At 35.0% G+C, this 14,257-nt stretch overlaps 2 protein-coding genes across 2 annotated transcripts; one reads left to right on the top strand and one right to left on the bottom strand.

Annotated features, from left to right (window-relative positions):
• Positions 1–1,414: 1,414 nt before the first annotated feature.
• LOC145642885 (uncharacterized) lies at positions 1,415–3,245 on the bottom strand. Its single transcript, XM_081694046.1, has 2 exons — positions 2,628–3,245; positions 1,415–2,320 (listed from the first exon to the last, which is right to left on the bottom strand). The coding sequence occupies exons 1-2, from the start codon at positions 3,243–3,245 to the stop codon at positions 1,415–1,417; spliced, it is 1,524 nt and encodes a 507-aa protein (XP_081550172.1).
• Positions 3,246–9,400: 6,155 nt separating this feature from the next.
• LOC145642886 (uncharacterized) lies at positions 9,401–10,718 on the top strand. Its single transcript, XM_081694047.1, has 5 exons — positions 9,401–9,433; positions 9,517–9,786; positions 9,866–10,194; positions 10,299–10,490; positions 10,598–10,718. The coding sequence occupies exons 1-5, from the start codon at positions 9,401–9,403 to the stop codon at positions 10,716–10,718; spliced, it is 945 nt and encodes a 314-aa protein (XP_081550173.1).
• The last annotated feature ends 3,539 nt before the right edge of the window (positions 10,719–14,257 follow it).

Here is a 14,257-nt window from a genome sequence, read left to right on the forward strand (position 1 = left end):
TCAAATCACCTCGATTATGTGGAACACACCATCTCCCTTTAAACCTCATGCTTCCATCATCGGCTATTGCAAAGTCTAATATTTGCCCTTCCTCGATCTTTTCTTTAATCTTGTTCAACTTCTCGTCCGCATGTTGACTTTCTCGAATCTCGTCGTAAATCGATGGTTTGCTCAACAAGGCACTCAAAATTTTCTTTACCTCTCCTTGTTACAATACCTCCAAATTCATCTTTTGGAACTCCACACATAATTAGTCTGGTAGGATCATCGCATTAACTGCATGACTTGACTTCCTACTTAATGCGTCAGCTACAACATTTGCCTTTCCTTCGTGATACTGAATCTCCAAATCGTAATCCTTAATCAACTCCAACCATCGTCGTTGTCTCATGTTCAACTCCTTTTGAGTGAATATGCATTTCAAACTCTTGTGATCGGTGAAAATCCTACATGTATCTCCGTACAAGTAGTGTCTCCAAATCTTCAATGCAAATACAATTGCGGCTAACTCCAAGTCATGGGTCGGGTAATTCACCTCATAAGGCTTCAATTATCTCGAGGCATAAGCAATAACCTTTCGATTTTGCATCAACACACAACCTAACCCGAACTTTGACGCATCACTATACACCTCATATTGCTCACTTCCATCAGGCAGGGCTAACACAGGTGCCGTAGTTAGCTTCTCTTTTAATGTTTGAAAAGCCTTCTCGCACTCCGGAGTCCACTCATACTTACATTCTTTCCTTATTAAGCTCGTCACAGGCCTTGCAATTCTCGAGAAATCCTTAACAAATCTCCTATAGTAACCTGCTAACCCAAGAAAATTCCAAACATCTGACACACTCCTCGGGGTCGGCCATCCACTTACAGCCTTTACCTTTGCTGGATCCACTGATACTCTTTCCTTAGAAATCACATGACCTAGGAAAGCTACCTCTTCCAACCAAAATTCGCATTTTGAGAGTGTGGCATATAATTGATGCTCCCTTAAGGTTGCCAATACCGCCCTCAAATGGTCCTCATGCTCATCTCGATCCTTCGAGTACACCAAAATATCATCGATAAACACCACTACAAACTTGTCCAAGTATGGCCTAAAAATTCGGTGCATTAAATCCATAAAAACAGTAGGTGCATTGGTTAAACCAAATGGCATTACAGTGAATTCATAATGACCATAACAAGTCCTAAAAACACTTTTTACAATGTCCGACTCTGCTATCCTCAACTGATGATACCCCGACCTCAAATCAATCTTCGAGAATATTCCCGCCCCTTTTAACTGGTCGAAAAAATCATCGATCCTAGGTAAAGGGTACTTATTCTTGATTGTGACGTTGGTCAACTCTCGGTAATCCATACATAGCCTCAAGCTTCCATCCTTCTTCTTTACGAACAACACCGGTGCACCCTATGGTGATGAACTCGGTCGAATGTATCCTTTCTCTAGCAAGTCGTCTAACTGAGTCTTCAACTCTTTCATCTCAGCCGGGGCCATCCTATATGGAGCCTTTGAAATAGGTCCTGTCCCGGGCACTAAGTTTATAGTAAACTCAACATCCTTCACAGGTGGCATCCTTGGAATTTCTTCGGGAAAAACGTCAAGAAATTCATTTACTACTGGAATATTTTTCCCATCCTCTCTACCCCCTTCTTCTATCCTTTGGACGCTACATAAATACAGTGGATGTCCCTTTGCTACACACTTCTTAAGTTGCAAAGCAGATATGATTTTTAACCCTGATTTCCTCCTCTCCCTTCGATAAGTTACTCTAACCTTTCCTGGGCCACACAATGTGACCTTTTGGGCCTCGCAATCAATTTGGGCCTTGTACTTGCCCAACAAGTCCATCCCCAGAATAACATCGAGATCTTGTAAGTCAAGCTCGATTAAGTCTGACGGAAACTCTACATTTGAAATAACAAGAGGTGCACTCTGATGCATTTTAGTGCAACTCACCACTTCCCCTGATGGGATAGCAATATCTAAGGAAACAGACACCGGACTCTCGAACTTGAGTCTATCTACTAAAGTTCTAGAAATAAAAGAGTGAGACGCCCCTGAATCAAACAAGACTTTAGTAGACATAGAACAAATAAAGAAATTGCCAATTACCACATCGGAGGCAGTTGCAGCCTCACGGCTGTTCATCACGAACACACGACCCTTGGGAGTGGCTCCACTGTTGTTGTTGGGTCCAGGCTTAAGATTGAATCCGCTGGGCTGAAATGGCTTGGGTTGGTTCTTCTCAACTCGGGGTTTACCCGATTGCTCATCTGAAACCTTCTTGTAACACTCATACTCACGGTGGCCTAGCTTTTGGCAGTAGCGGCAGGTCACTAGGTTTCCCTCACAATCCTTTCCGGGGTGGTTTTTCGCACATCTCTTGCAAAAATAGGTTCTCTTGGGTTGTCTCCATTCCCTCGGTTCCCATTCCCTCTTTCAAAGTTACCCCTGTTGTCCCTTTTCCCATTAAAATTCCCACTCGAGTTCCCCTCAACCTTGGGTTTCTTCTCACCCCCATTGAAAGCTCCACTAGGTTTCCTCTTTTCCCCAGAATAGTTTCCCTCTAGCTCTCTCAGCTCCCTTTGATCCCATAAAGGTGCGCTGCCCTCCCGAAAACCTCATCTAAGGTCTCAAAAGTCACTCCTCCCAATTTCCCTTGAAGGGTTAAAGTCAAACCTTGCTCAAACCTCTGGGCCTTAAGCACCTCAGTTGGCACTACCTCAGGTGCAAATCTCATTAACTCAATGAACTTGCTATAATACTCATTAATCGTCATGTTCCCCATTCTAAGGTTAGTAAACTCCATGCACTTCTGCTTCCTCAAATAGGAAGGGTAAAACTTCTCTCTCAAATCTTCCTTTAATTGAGCCCACCCAAAGTTAGGATTACTCAACAAGTCATCTCTCCTTTGACTCCACCACAAATCGGCTTCCTCTCTAAGGTAATAAACAGCATTATTGACTTTTAATTCCTCAGGGCAATTAATAGCCTCAAAAAGTTTATCAAATTCTCTAACCCAATTTTCTAAGCTCGCTGGGTCTACTTTGCCAAGGTAAGTGGGTGGTTTGGCCACAGCTATTCTTTTAAAAACTTCCCCAAAAGAATCAAGGTCATTATGGGCTTTTCCCTGGTTTGAGACAATACCAGCTATGTTTTCGGTTATTTTGGTTAGCCTTTTGATGACAGAGCTGACCTTGGAACTACTCCCTTTCTTAATTCGTTGCCTTAGAGACATGATCCTGAATAATGTGGTAATTAGACACATGAATTTACAAACAAATTACTCATCCATCCAACAAAAACTCAGAGATGTGATAACTTTACTGTTCACAAAATATCTTGAGTACTAAATGTTTCATCAAATTAACTAGCAAGTCTAAATTGTCACTTTAGAAGCAACTCTATGTAACATCTCAAAAAATCACCACAAGATTTATCATAATTTGCATACAATTATAACAAACATTTCTCCATATAATTCGTCACATAAAGGTGCAATTCACCTTCCAATCCTTTTCCAATTTATGAATAATACTTGAATAATACTTCATGAACCTTCACTAATATACCTTGGAATATAAGAAAAAATTCCCAAAACACTATTAATCTTAATGCAATTCGAAATTTAATTCGAACCTTTGTATTCTGAAACATAGTTTAGACGTTTGCTTAGTCCATATGCACATAATTCACGTAAAGTTCGAAATCACTTTTTGAATATGTTTCAAATTCTTTAATTTCGAAAATATTATGTGTAGTTGTAAGTTGAGTACTTGATTCATAATGTGGATTAATTGGACCAATGAGATCCCAGGTAGGAGAGGTTAGGGACGACGTTGCCCTAAGCCCAAGTCCTGCCTAGCCAGAGCTCATTGCCAATCCAATAATCCCCACTATTAATATTTCTTCATACTAAAATGGAAAGTAGTTTTTACTTAAATATATACTTAATATATATACTTTCAGAAAACAAATGCGAAACTCTATCCTATATGCCCCTCTTAAGTCTACCTATCCAGTTTTATATTCCAATATTTCTTCATATTAAAATGGAAAGTAGCTTATTAAGCTCTGATACCACTTTGTAACACCCCCAAATTACTCTCTAATATTAACAATAATAATTCAACTTTAAGGAGTAACATGAGAGTATTACCGCCACGTGATTACGTAAGGCTTAACAGAGTTTTGCAGCGGAAAACAGTACTTATCTTTTATTAATAATAATAGTAATAATAATAGTTTGATACACTTTCAAAGTAGCTACACCACTAATACTATGTTTACTAAATTAAACTAGGTGATCACCTCCCATCATTCCAAATGCAGCATATAGTTCACGTTGTCCGATCGCCATTACCTATCTACTTATCAAAATGATAAGTAGGGCTAAGCCAAAACAAAACAAATATGTATTAGCCAAAATGCTAAGTACATACAAATGCTAGGCATGTAAAATCAATTTAATTAATTAAATATGCTTTCGAAGAGAATTAACTTTAATATATCATAATTTATCCAAACCATTCCTGAATAAGAAGTCATGTATAAAAACCTGTCTAAAGAACCAATTTCCGAAATAACCAACTTTCCAAAGATAATTCCGAATAGGATGGATCAGTCCATATTTTCATAAATCATTTTCCCATCTAAGTGTGCACACCCCCTAAGCTAGTAACTCCTTTACATAGTGCTATCAAGGGGAAAGACTAGGTCATACAAAGTCCATAGTCTTCAACTTACTCCGCATAGTGGGAGTTAAAAATCCAAAGATCCAAGGAGTAAATCCTGTTAAATAAATTTTCCAATATCCCATACTCGGGATAATTTAAACAATAAAACTTACTTTTTAAAACATCTGGAATATCAGTACAAATTTATAATCAATCATATGAAATATTTAAACATTTGAGATCAAACTCTTAAAACATGTTTCACCGAAATATATTTCACAATCATTTAAACATGGTTCGAAATCACTTAACATGTAAATCACGTTGCATATAAAAGTCACTTTTTAAAAGATCTAGCCACATGTACGTACCTTGACCCTTGCACACAAGTACGGAACTCCTAATTTTGAGCCCGAAATTCCTCCTATAACAAACCAATAATCCTAATCAAATATTTTTCAACCCATAGACACAAGGGCTTAGACTATCAACTTTGACTAGTTGTGCATGAACAATTTATCATCATAACCCTTTTATAAAATTAACACTTGTTTTTATAAAATAAATAATAATAACGATAATAATAATTATAATAACAATAATTATAATAATTATAAAAGTAGAAGTAGTAGTATCATATATACATAGAAGTAGTATATGACTTATATGTGTAAGTATTTAGTTGTTGCTAGCTAATAATAATAATAATAGTAGTAGTAGTAGTAGTAGTAGATAACTAAATTGTAAGTAGTAGTAGCAAACATATCAACAACAACAACTATAATACTAACAACAACAAATATAATAATAGTAATAATAATAATAATAATAATAATAGTAATAGTAATAGTAATAGTAATAGTAATAGTAATAGTAATAGTAATAGTAATAATAATAATAATAATAATAATAATAATAATAATAATAATAATAATAATAATAATAATAATAATAATAATAATAATAATAATAATAATAATAATAGGAAGTAGTAGTAGTAGTAGTACGTAACATGAGAGTAGTAGTAGTAATAGTAGTTGAGACACTAGTGGAAAAAAGTCTATTTGTAACGGCTTAATCATAACGGGCATATTGTTGCCCATTACAATTACATCATTCGTAACGGGCAAAATTAAGGTCCGTTACAAATAATTATCCATCAGCGTAAAAAAGTAGTATTTGTAACGGGCGGTAAGGTGTCCGTTACAAATAAATACTTATTCGTAACGGGCATCTTTCTGTCCGTTACGAATAAATATTTATTTGTAACGGACACCTTACTGCCCGTTACAAATACTATATTATTCGTAACGGACATTTTCTGTCCGTTACAAATAGTAAAGTCAAAACGTAATTGACCTACTTATTTGTAACGGACATAAAATATCCGTTACGAGTAAAAGTTGGAATTTTTTTTTTTTTTGCACGGATTCGAATTTAACCCTAAATTATTTCCAATTCCCCCTTTTCAATTCATTTCGCGCGTCGTCCCTCATTCACTTTTCCTCATTGAAGCTTAGATCTGTTCTCCGTAGAAGCGCAATCTCTTCTCCGGTGCCTTCTCCGTCGCCGTCCCTTCTCTCGCCTTTTCGTTTCTTTCTCCCTGCTCCCCATTGAAGCGCAATCTCAGCCTGGTCCTCTCTTTATGGTTTGTCCGTCGCCGGTCTTGGGATTGTTGGGCCTGCGTGTGCCGGAAATTGTAGGCTGCCTGGGTTATCAGAGGAACTCTGGTGGGTGGTGGTTTGTTGGGTGGTGGAAATTGGAGAAGCTTTGGTTAGGGCGGTGAAAATTGAATGCTGATGTTGGATGCCCTAAATTGAAGACAGTTGGCTTGAAATGTCACAGGTGATTTTCTGAATTTCTATCAATTTCATTTGCATGTTCTTGAATTTTAATTTTAGCTTTAATTGTTTAGAACTGAAACCGTATTGTTGGGATTATAGATACAATGCTATGATTTTTTTTTTTTTTTTTTTTGATGTTTAATTTCGTGTGGGGAGCTTCTATGATGTTTGTTTGAGCTAACTAATATTCTAGCTTCAATTGTGTTAAGCTTTTTACTATTTGTTTCTAAGCCTTTGTGTACCTCTTAGGTAGTTAGTACTGTGTAGCTTGTTTTGTGTGCTTCTAGAAAACTATTTTTGAGTAGAAGTATCTACAAATTTTTACTTGTTCAAGTATATTTCTTGGCTACTCTATTTAATGTATCTGAGTTAAGCTAATTTGGGCGACAACTTTTCTTGGCTTTAAAACCTTTTGTACTTCTGAATTTGTGATTTTGAGCTCATATTTGCGAATGAGGGCCAATGTGGCTACTGTTGTTCTCAGATTGTCTGATTATCATGTCCTGTGAATCATGTTAACTCAACAATCTCCTAAAAAAGTCGCATACTTAACCTATAAGTATTTAACATCTTCCGCATCAAGTTTTCCATCTTATGTGTTCAAAAGTCCATGGTCTAATTCTAAATGGATTTTGATTGCTGTCTATACCATAATAAGAAATATGGGAACTATTTTTGACTTTGTTTTTCCTGGATTCATTGTGGTGCCCTGGAACCATCAAACTAAATTAATAGGCAACCTTCTTATTATACCTGAGACGTTGATTCGGACTTGTTTAAATACTTGATATTATTGTACCAAATATATGGTCATTGATATCTTACAATACAATACAAGAAGGGATAACATCATCCCAAACACGAAGACCAACCTACCAAATAATGTGCTAAAGTGTGAGCAACTCCATTACCCCCCCTTTTCACAATTGCCAGCTAACATAATCAAACTTACTACTAAAAAGCAAAATATCATCAATGACTAAATGGACAGCACTGAAGCCTTTCATCTGATCACGCAACATTCTAAATAACCACTAAATTTTTTGGTTAGAATTGTATGTTCAGATTCATTCTTTGGTTGAGGCTAAATTTTCTGGTTGGTTTGAGGAATGTTTGTATAGTTGGATTTTTTTTTAATGTTCTTTAAAGTAGTATAATCAATTCATAAATTTGAAAGCATTAGTAGCTAGAATCTTGTAGCTTACTATTTCTGGCCTTCAAATCATTTTAGCAATATCAATTCACAGTTTTTCTCAAATTTAAATATGTTGGATAATCCTACTAACAAAATCTCCCACAATTTTTCTCTAAAGTTCTAATCTTTCATTGCTCTTTCGAATTCAACTAATCAAGTTCTAATCTTTCATTGCAGTAGGGGTTATCCTGAACCCTTTCTCCCTCGCAAGTTCCTCGTTTCCCCCTCGCAACTCCGGTGGGTGGTGGTTTCTTGCGGTTTTTTCCGGCATGTGAAGAACTCAAGGTAATAAGTTTACTTTACTCAAAGTAATAAGTTTTATTTTTTTTCCTAGCCTTAATTTTTAGAAAAATTAAATCTGTTAAGGTTTTCATATAATTTTTTTGGTAGTGAGGTGAAGAACAGTTGAATTTTTTTCTAGTTCAATCAGTTTTTGATTTTTTTTAGTTGAATTTTTTAATTAATTTTTTTAATTATTTATGTTCTTTTTGAACATGAAGTTTTAGTTTTCAATTCATTGTTTTTGCTATAATTGGGGAGAGTGATGCTGAAAACACTGAAATAACCAGAGTATTGTCTGCAGGAACCGTGTGGCAGTAATGAGTCTTGGATAGCCAGTTTAGTGAAGTCAGGACAAGCTCCGACGCCTTTATCAGCAAGGCAAGGTCTGTTTTTAGTCTTAATTTTTGGCATTTTTGATGTGGTGTAGTGTATTTTATTGATTGAAATTGTTTTGTCTTAAACTTTTAACGATGATTTGTTTAGCTAAGAGAATTGAAATTAAACTAAGATTGATTGTGTATTAGATAATGTGATTAGCGTAGAAATTTTGAATCCAAGTGATGATGAAGAATGAGTGTGTTAATTGGGTGTGTTAAATGAAGAATTAGTGTTACTATGTAAGAGGATATGAAATGTTATTTATGTGACGAATTCCTAAGAATTAGAGGTAGAGGTGAATATTTTTCTCGCATTTGGAAATTTTGAAGTATGTTTTACTTTATATAGATACTTTTAGTGTATAGTTTCATGGTTGGTCTATTTTATTGTATGTGCATAATTTATTTGCATCAAATATCAAATTTTCTTTGTTAGGTAAATAACTCATGTTTATGTGTTTGGTTACTTTTATTTGACATGATTGATCTTGAATGTGTTAATATTTATTATGCATTATATCTTCATATGCCTAGATACCCGTTCAAGATTTACTCATTAGGAGTAAATCTTGAATAGTCCCTGTTTGGGACTGTTCTTGGAATTGTATTCTCACTTAGGATGTAAATGGTTGCTTGTTTTTCGGAAGTAAAGGTAATTTTGTGTTAGCATTCCCTAATGTGTTCTTGGGGTACATATGTAATAAAGAAATTAATTACATTGTGTACTTTGAGAACCATAGGGAAATGCTGCCGAAATTTCCTTAGGGCCGAAAAATGGTCAACCATTTGCTAGTGAGAATACACTTCCAAGGATGGGTTAGGTTGGAGCGATAAGGACCTTTGGAATCATGCATTTGGAATGTGTTGATATGTGATGTTGAATATAATTTGTTTCTTAGGTTTTAATCATACATTTTTAGAAATGGACCGTCGTTGGATGTATAATGGTTCTCGCCAATTTACTACCACAGATGACCGGTGACGTGGAGGCATTTCAATGAATGCAAGTGATGACGAACATGGAGGCAACACAAAGCCCTCGTGTAATAGAGGTATATGTCTTTAACTAATACTAAAGATATGACTTTACATGGTTAACATGTATAATATTGATTGATTTTTTTTTAATATGTAGGTAGCCACTATATGTCGCCTAGCATTGAAAGATGAGTACAATCAAAATTTAGTGGTTGTGGCAGATGGAACGGTATATCCTGTTACCGGTGAAGTTACTCACAACCTAAAGATGTTACCTGATCATTACAGGGTTAGTGTGGACAACCCTTATCCCGACTGTGCCCTCCTTGATATACCGGTACCATCTCCCGATGGTGTGACTAAGTTGGGAAAAGCCAAGTCTTCCTTTGTACTATGGCCTATAGACATGGTTTTTTTTGAAGAAGAGGTATATTCTCCTACTATTAACATTAAATCCCATAATTTTTGTATACTTTATCTAGACTAATATTCACCTATTTGTAAAGGTTTCACCATCGCCCAAAAAGAAGCATAGATCTCGCCAAAGCAAAGAAGGGGACGATAGTTGTGGTGTAAAATCAAGGCAATCTACCATCAAACCCACAAAATTCCTACCACTTGAAGATAAAATTGTCGATACTTTTGGCGAGGGGTGTGAGTTGTTGTATTGGTTAATGAATTCTGATGATGCAAAGTATGATACAACATCGGTACTTTTAAAGGCCTCAATGTTTAATTTTGATAGCGACAAACAGATTTGGGTAACCGCTACCGATGTACGTGAATTTCTAAGAGGATCGTGGGCTAATGTTTCATTGATTCATGTTTATATCATGTAGGTTACTTAATATTCCTTTACTTTGGTTCTTATATTCACTATAGTAATATTTTTAATGCTATAATGCTGAATTTTTTGTTTTCTATGCCTTTATCATGTAGGTATTTAGTAGACAAATTCATCGACCTTTTCAACAGGACTGAGATCACATTCTTTTGTCCTCAACTCATTTCTGAATCTTCAATTGAGAATGATTACCTTGAAACTTATACATATGTGAAGAATACATTTTTGCATGAAGTAAGAAAGACGGGTAAACGTTGCAAATTCATCGTGGCTCCATATGTCGCAAGGTTCGAAATATGTTTTTTATATTGCCACTAAACTTAATCATATAAATGATATGTTTTTCACCAATTTTCCAATACTCTAACTTGTGTTTTCCTCTTAAATGATGTAGTGCTCATTGGGTTCTTGTGGTGGTCGATCTAAAATTAGGTTTACCTTATGAGTTTGACTCTATGAAGCTACCTAAGGAAAATCCACGAAAATTGAAAATTGCCGAGATTATGATGACGTGAGCCACAACCTTGAAATTATGCCCTAGTTTCTATATCATTTTTGTATGTGGTGTTGTAGATTATTTTGTTCTAAGTGTTAGAATATACATTATTTTTGTAGGGCTTATAAAGTATATTGGGCGAATCTCACAGGGAGTGAATTGAAATCACAAAGGCAAAAATTGAAATTCATACAAATGGAGGTAAATACACTACTCACCCCATATTGTTATACATTGTTCACTTTGAAAACAAAATTTTTAACTATTTGTTATATATACTAGTGTGCTCAACAACAAGGAGGCGTTGAATGTGGCTACTACATTATGAGATACATGTATGAGATTGTTACTTCTCACTTGGAGTGCAAAGGTGTCTTAAAAGAGGTTAGTAGTTTTTTTTTGCAAATTTTGAAGCCTTTTTAGCTCTATACACTCCCAAGAGTAAGATAATGGTCAATTGTTATTGATTTCAATTCATAAAAACCAAAATATAAGGTAATTAATGATTTTTAGTGTTATATTGTGTTAATTTGAACAAATACTTGAAAGATGGGAAAGGTAGAAGTCCCTTAGGCAATTTTGAAGCGTTTTTGGCTCTATACGCTCCCAAGAGTGAGATAATGGTCAATTCATTGATTTCAATTCATAGAAACCAAAATATAAGGTAATTAAGGATGTTATGTGTTATATTGTGTTAATTTGAACAAATACTTGAAAGATGGGAAAGGTAGAAGTCCCTTAGACAATTTTGAAGCGTTTTTGGCTCTATACGCTCCCAAGAGTGAGATAGTGGTCAATTTTCATTGATTTCAATTCATAAAACCAAAATATAAGGTAGTTAAGGATGTTATGTGTTTTATTGTGTTAATTTGAACAAATACTTGAAAGATAGGAAAGGTAGAAGTCCTTTAGACAATTTTGAAGCGTTTTTGTCTCTATACGCTCCCAAGAGTGAGATAATGGTCAATTTTCATTGATTTCAATTCATAAAAACCAAAATATAAGGTAATTAAGGATGTTTAGTATTATATTGTATTAATTTGAACCAATACATGAAAGATGGGAAAGGTAGAAGTCCCTTAGGCAATTTTGAAGCCTTTTTGGCTCTATACGCTCCTAGAAGTGAGTAAATGGTCACTTTTCATTGATTTCAATTCATAGAAACCAAAATATAAGGTAATTAAGGATGTTTAGTATTATATTGTGTTAATTTGAACAAATACTTGAAATATGGGAAAGGTAGAAGTCCCTTAGGCAATTTTGAAGCGTTTTTGGCTCTATACGCTCCCAAGAGTGAGATAGTGGTCAATTTTCATTGATTTCAATTCATAGAAACCAAAAAAAAGGTAATTAAGGATGTTATGTGTTACATTGTGTTAATTTGAACCAATACTTGAAAGATGGGAAAGATAGAAGTCCTTTAGCACAATTTTGAAGCCTTTTTGGCTCTATACGCTCCCAAAAGTGAGTAAATGTTAACTTTTTATTGATTTCAACTCATAGAAATCAAAACATAAGTCAATTAAGGATGTTATGTGTTATGTTTCTATATTATGAGTTTTATTTCTATAATTTGGTTCATCACATTTATTCTAATGATTGTATTTATTATGGATTGTTTTTATTTTGTAACCTCTTTCATATGTTTTTTTTTTCAATAGGATTTTTGTCCAAGGACCGCCCCGTATGATGTTGACGAGTTGAATGTGGTTCGAGAACAATGGGCGCAATACTTTAGGTGTAAATATTTATTGAATGCATAACTATTAGCTTAGGTAGAACAACGTAATATTTTTAGTGTTGTTGTATATGTTGGATAAATTTATACAAGTTTTTATTTGTAATGTGTTACTACTTCAGTTTTTATATTACGTCGTATTAATTTTTACGAAAGATTGTTCGGTATAACTGCTTATTTACAGGAACAGGTATATTATAACAGGTTTTAATTAATATATATTAATTATATATAAATACATGCTGTCGAAATTAAATAAAATGAAAATTTAATTTAATAATTATTTGTAACGGGCAGCAGAATTGTCAGTTACAAATAACCAGTTATTTGTAACGGGCATTTTTGTTGTCCGTTACAAATAAGTGTTAAATTATATACAATAAAATTCTATTCGTAACGGACATTTAAGATGTCAGTTACGAATAATCACTTATTCGTAACGGGCGTTTTAGGTGCCCGTTACGAATAAGGACTTATTTTAATTCAAAAAAGGATTTATTCGTAACTGACATTTCAGATGTCTGTAGGAGTCGCTCGAAGTGCGCTTACGTTAAAGCATGTTGTGAATATGCTTGGCACTCATAGGAAGTGAGAATTGACATATACGATTAGGGACAAATAAATTAGGGAGCCGCCAACAAGTTTTTAAGGAACTTGTAAACCGTTCACGGATCATAAAAAGGCAACCACGATAAGGGACAACGATAGGCAACACCGATTGACCCGTGAAGGTTACACCCCATTCATAATCCATGAGATTACTAACTCCATATGGTTCGGAACCACGAAAGGAGGATCGGGGATGATGGTACGAAGTGAGTCATGGAGTCACATTCGCCCGTATTGGCCTCTACTCGATTCTTATAGTGAAAAGTGATTCCTGCGATCTCAAAGGCATACAAACAAAATATTCAATTTGCTCCAAACTATTATTATGCTAAATTGGTTGAATATTAATGCAACACATTACTCTAAAATATTGTGATCACTTGATTAAACAACAAGATTAAAAAGGAACCTAAATCGGTTATCCAAATTATCTTATTAGTCGTGATTTCCAATTACATATTCCCTTTAAACATGCAATATAGTGATCATAAAAATAATAAAATAAACATTAACATTGGAAGCAATTTAACCGTAATTCCAACAATATAAAATCGTTAGAAAAATAATATAAATAAAAGGAACATAATTCTTACTTTGATTCTGTTTGTTTGCAACTACAAAATAATAAACGAGTTAGTAACTTCAAGGAAATAATAAAACAATAATTAAATCAAATTAAATAAAGTAGAGTTAATTTGGGGCCAAACCCTCAAACAGTTCTACCTTTCACGCCTTGGCTTAAGGATGGAACCACGAGTAAAGTATGGACTCCTTTGAGTACTTGAAGAAGGAATTTTGAAATGAGAAGGGTAGGCTAGTGTTTTAGGCTAGACTATAGAAGAGAGAAAAAATAAAACTAGAGAATTAATTGATGCCCCGTACATCAAAAATGAGGGGGTATTTATAGGGAAAATGTGCTGAGGGAGCACATGGAACCCTAAAATGATAAAAACCCTAAAAAAGTATCCCGTGACACGACAAACTGTACCGTGACACGGGAAGTACCACCGTCAGACGGCAAACTTTCCCGTGACACGGTACATTTTTAGTGTGACGCGGGAAATTTTCAGAAAACGAGAAAGAAAACGCGTTGAGGGTTTACGCGGAAAAGACACGGAATGTCCCGTGTCACGGGAAATCCCACCGTCAGACGGGACTGATTCCCGTGACACGATAGGTACCTGCCGTGGCGTGGGAATTCCCAGCCCATT

The sequence above is a fragment of the Chenopodium album genome, chromosome 8 (genome assembly GCF_948465745.1).
Source record: "Chenopodium album chromosome 8, dcCheAlbu1.1, whole genome shotgun sequence".
Taxonomy (NCBI): domain Eukaryota; kingdom Viridiplantae; phylum Streptophyta; class Magnoliopsida; order Caryophyllales; family Amaranthaceae; genus Chenopodium; species Chenopodium album.

What these genes read in the sequence shown, in the direction of transcription:
- LOC145642886 (XM_081694047.1), top strand. Translation starts at nt 9,401, where the DNA reads ATGGAGGCAACACAAAGCCCTCGTGTAATAGAG. An exon ending in AAAGCCCTCGTGTAATAGAG is followed by an intron (nt 9,434 to 9,516) that starts GTATATGTCTTT and finishes TTTAATATGTAG; the next exon opens with GTAGCCACTATATGTCGCCT. An exon ending in TTGATTCATGTTTATATCAT is followed by an intron (nt 10,195 to 10,298) that starts GTAGGTTACTTA and finishes TTTATCATGTAG; the next exon opens with GTATTTAGTAGACAAATTCA.
- LOC145642885 (XM_081694046.1), bottom strand. Translation starts at nt 3,245, where the DNA reads ATGTCTCTAAGGCAACGAATTAAGAAAGGGAGTAGTTCCAAGGTCAGC. An exon ending in CTTTTGAGACCTTAGATGAG is followed by an intron (nt 2,321 to 2,627) that starts GTTTTCGGGAGG and finishes TACTGCCAAAAG; the next exon opens with CTAGGCCACCGTGAGTATGA.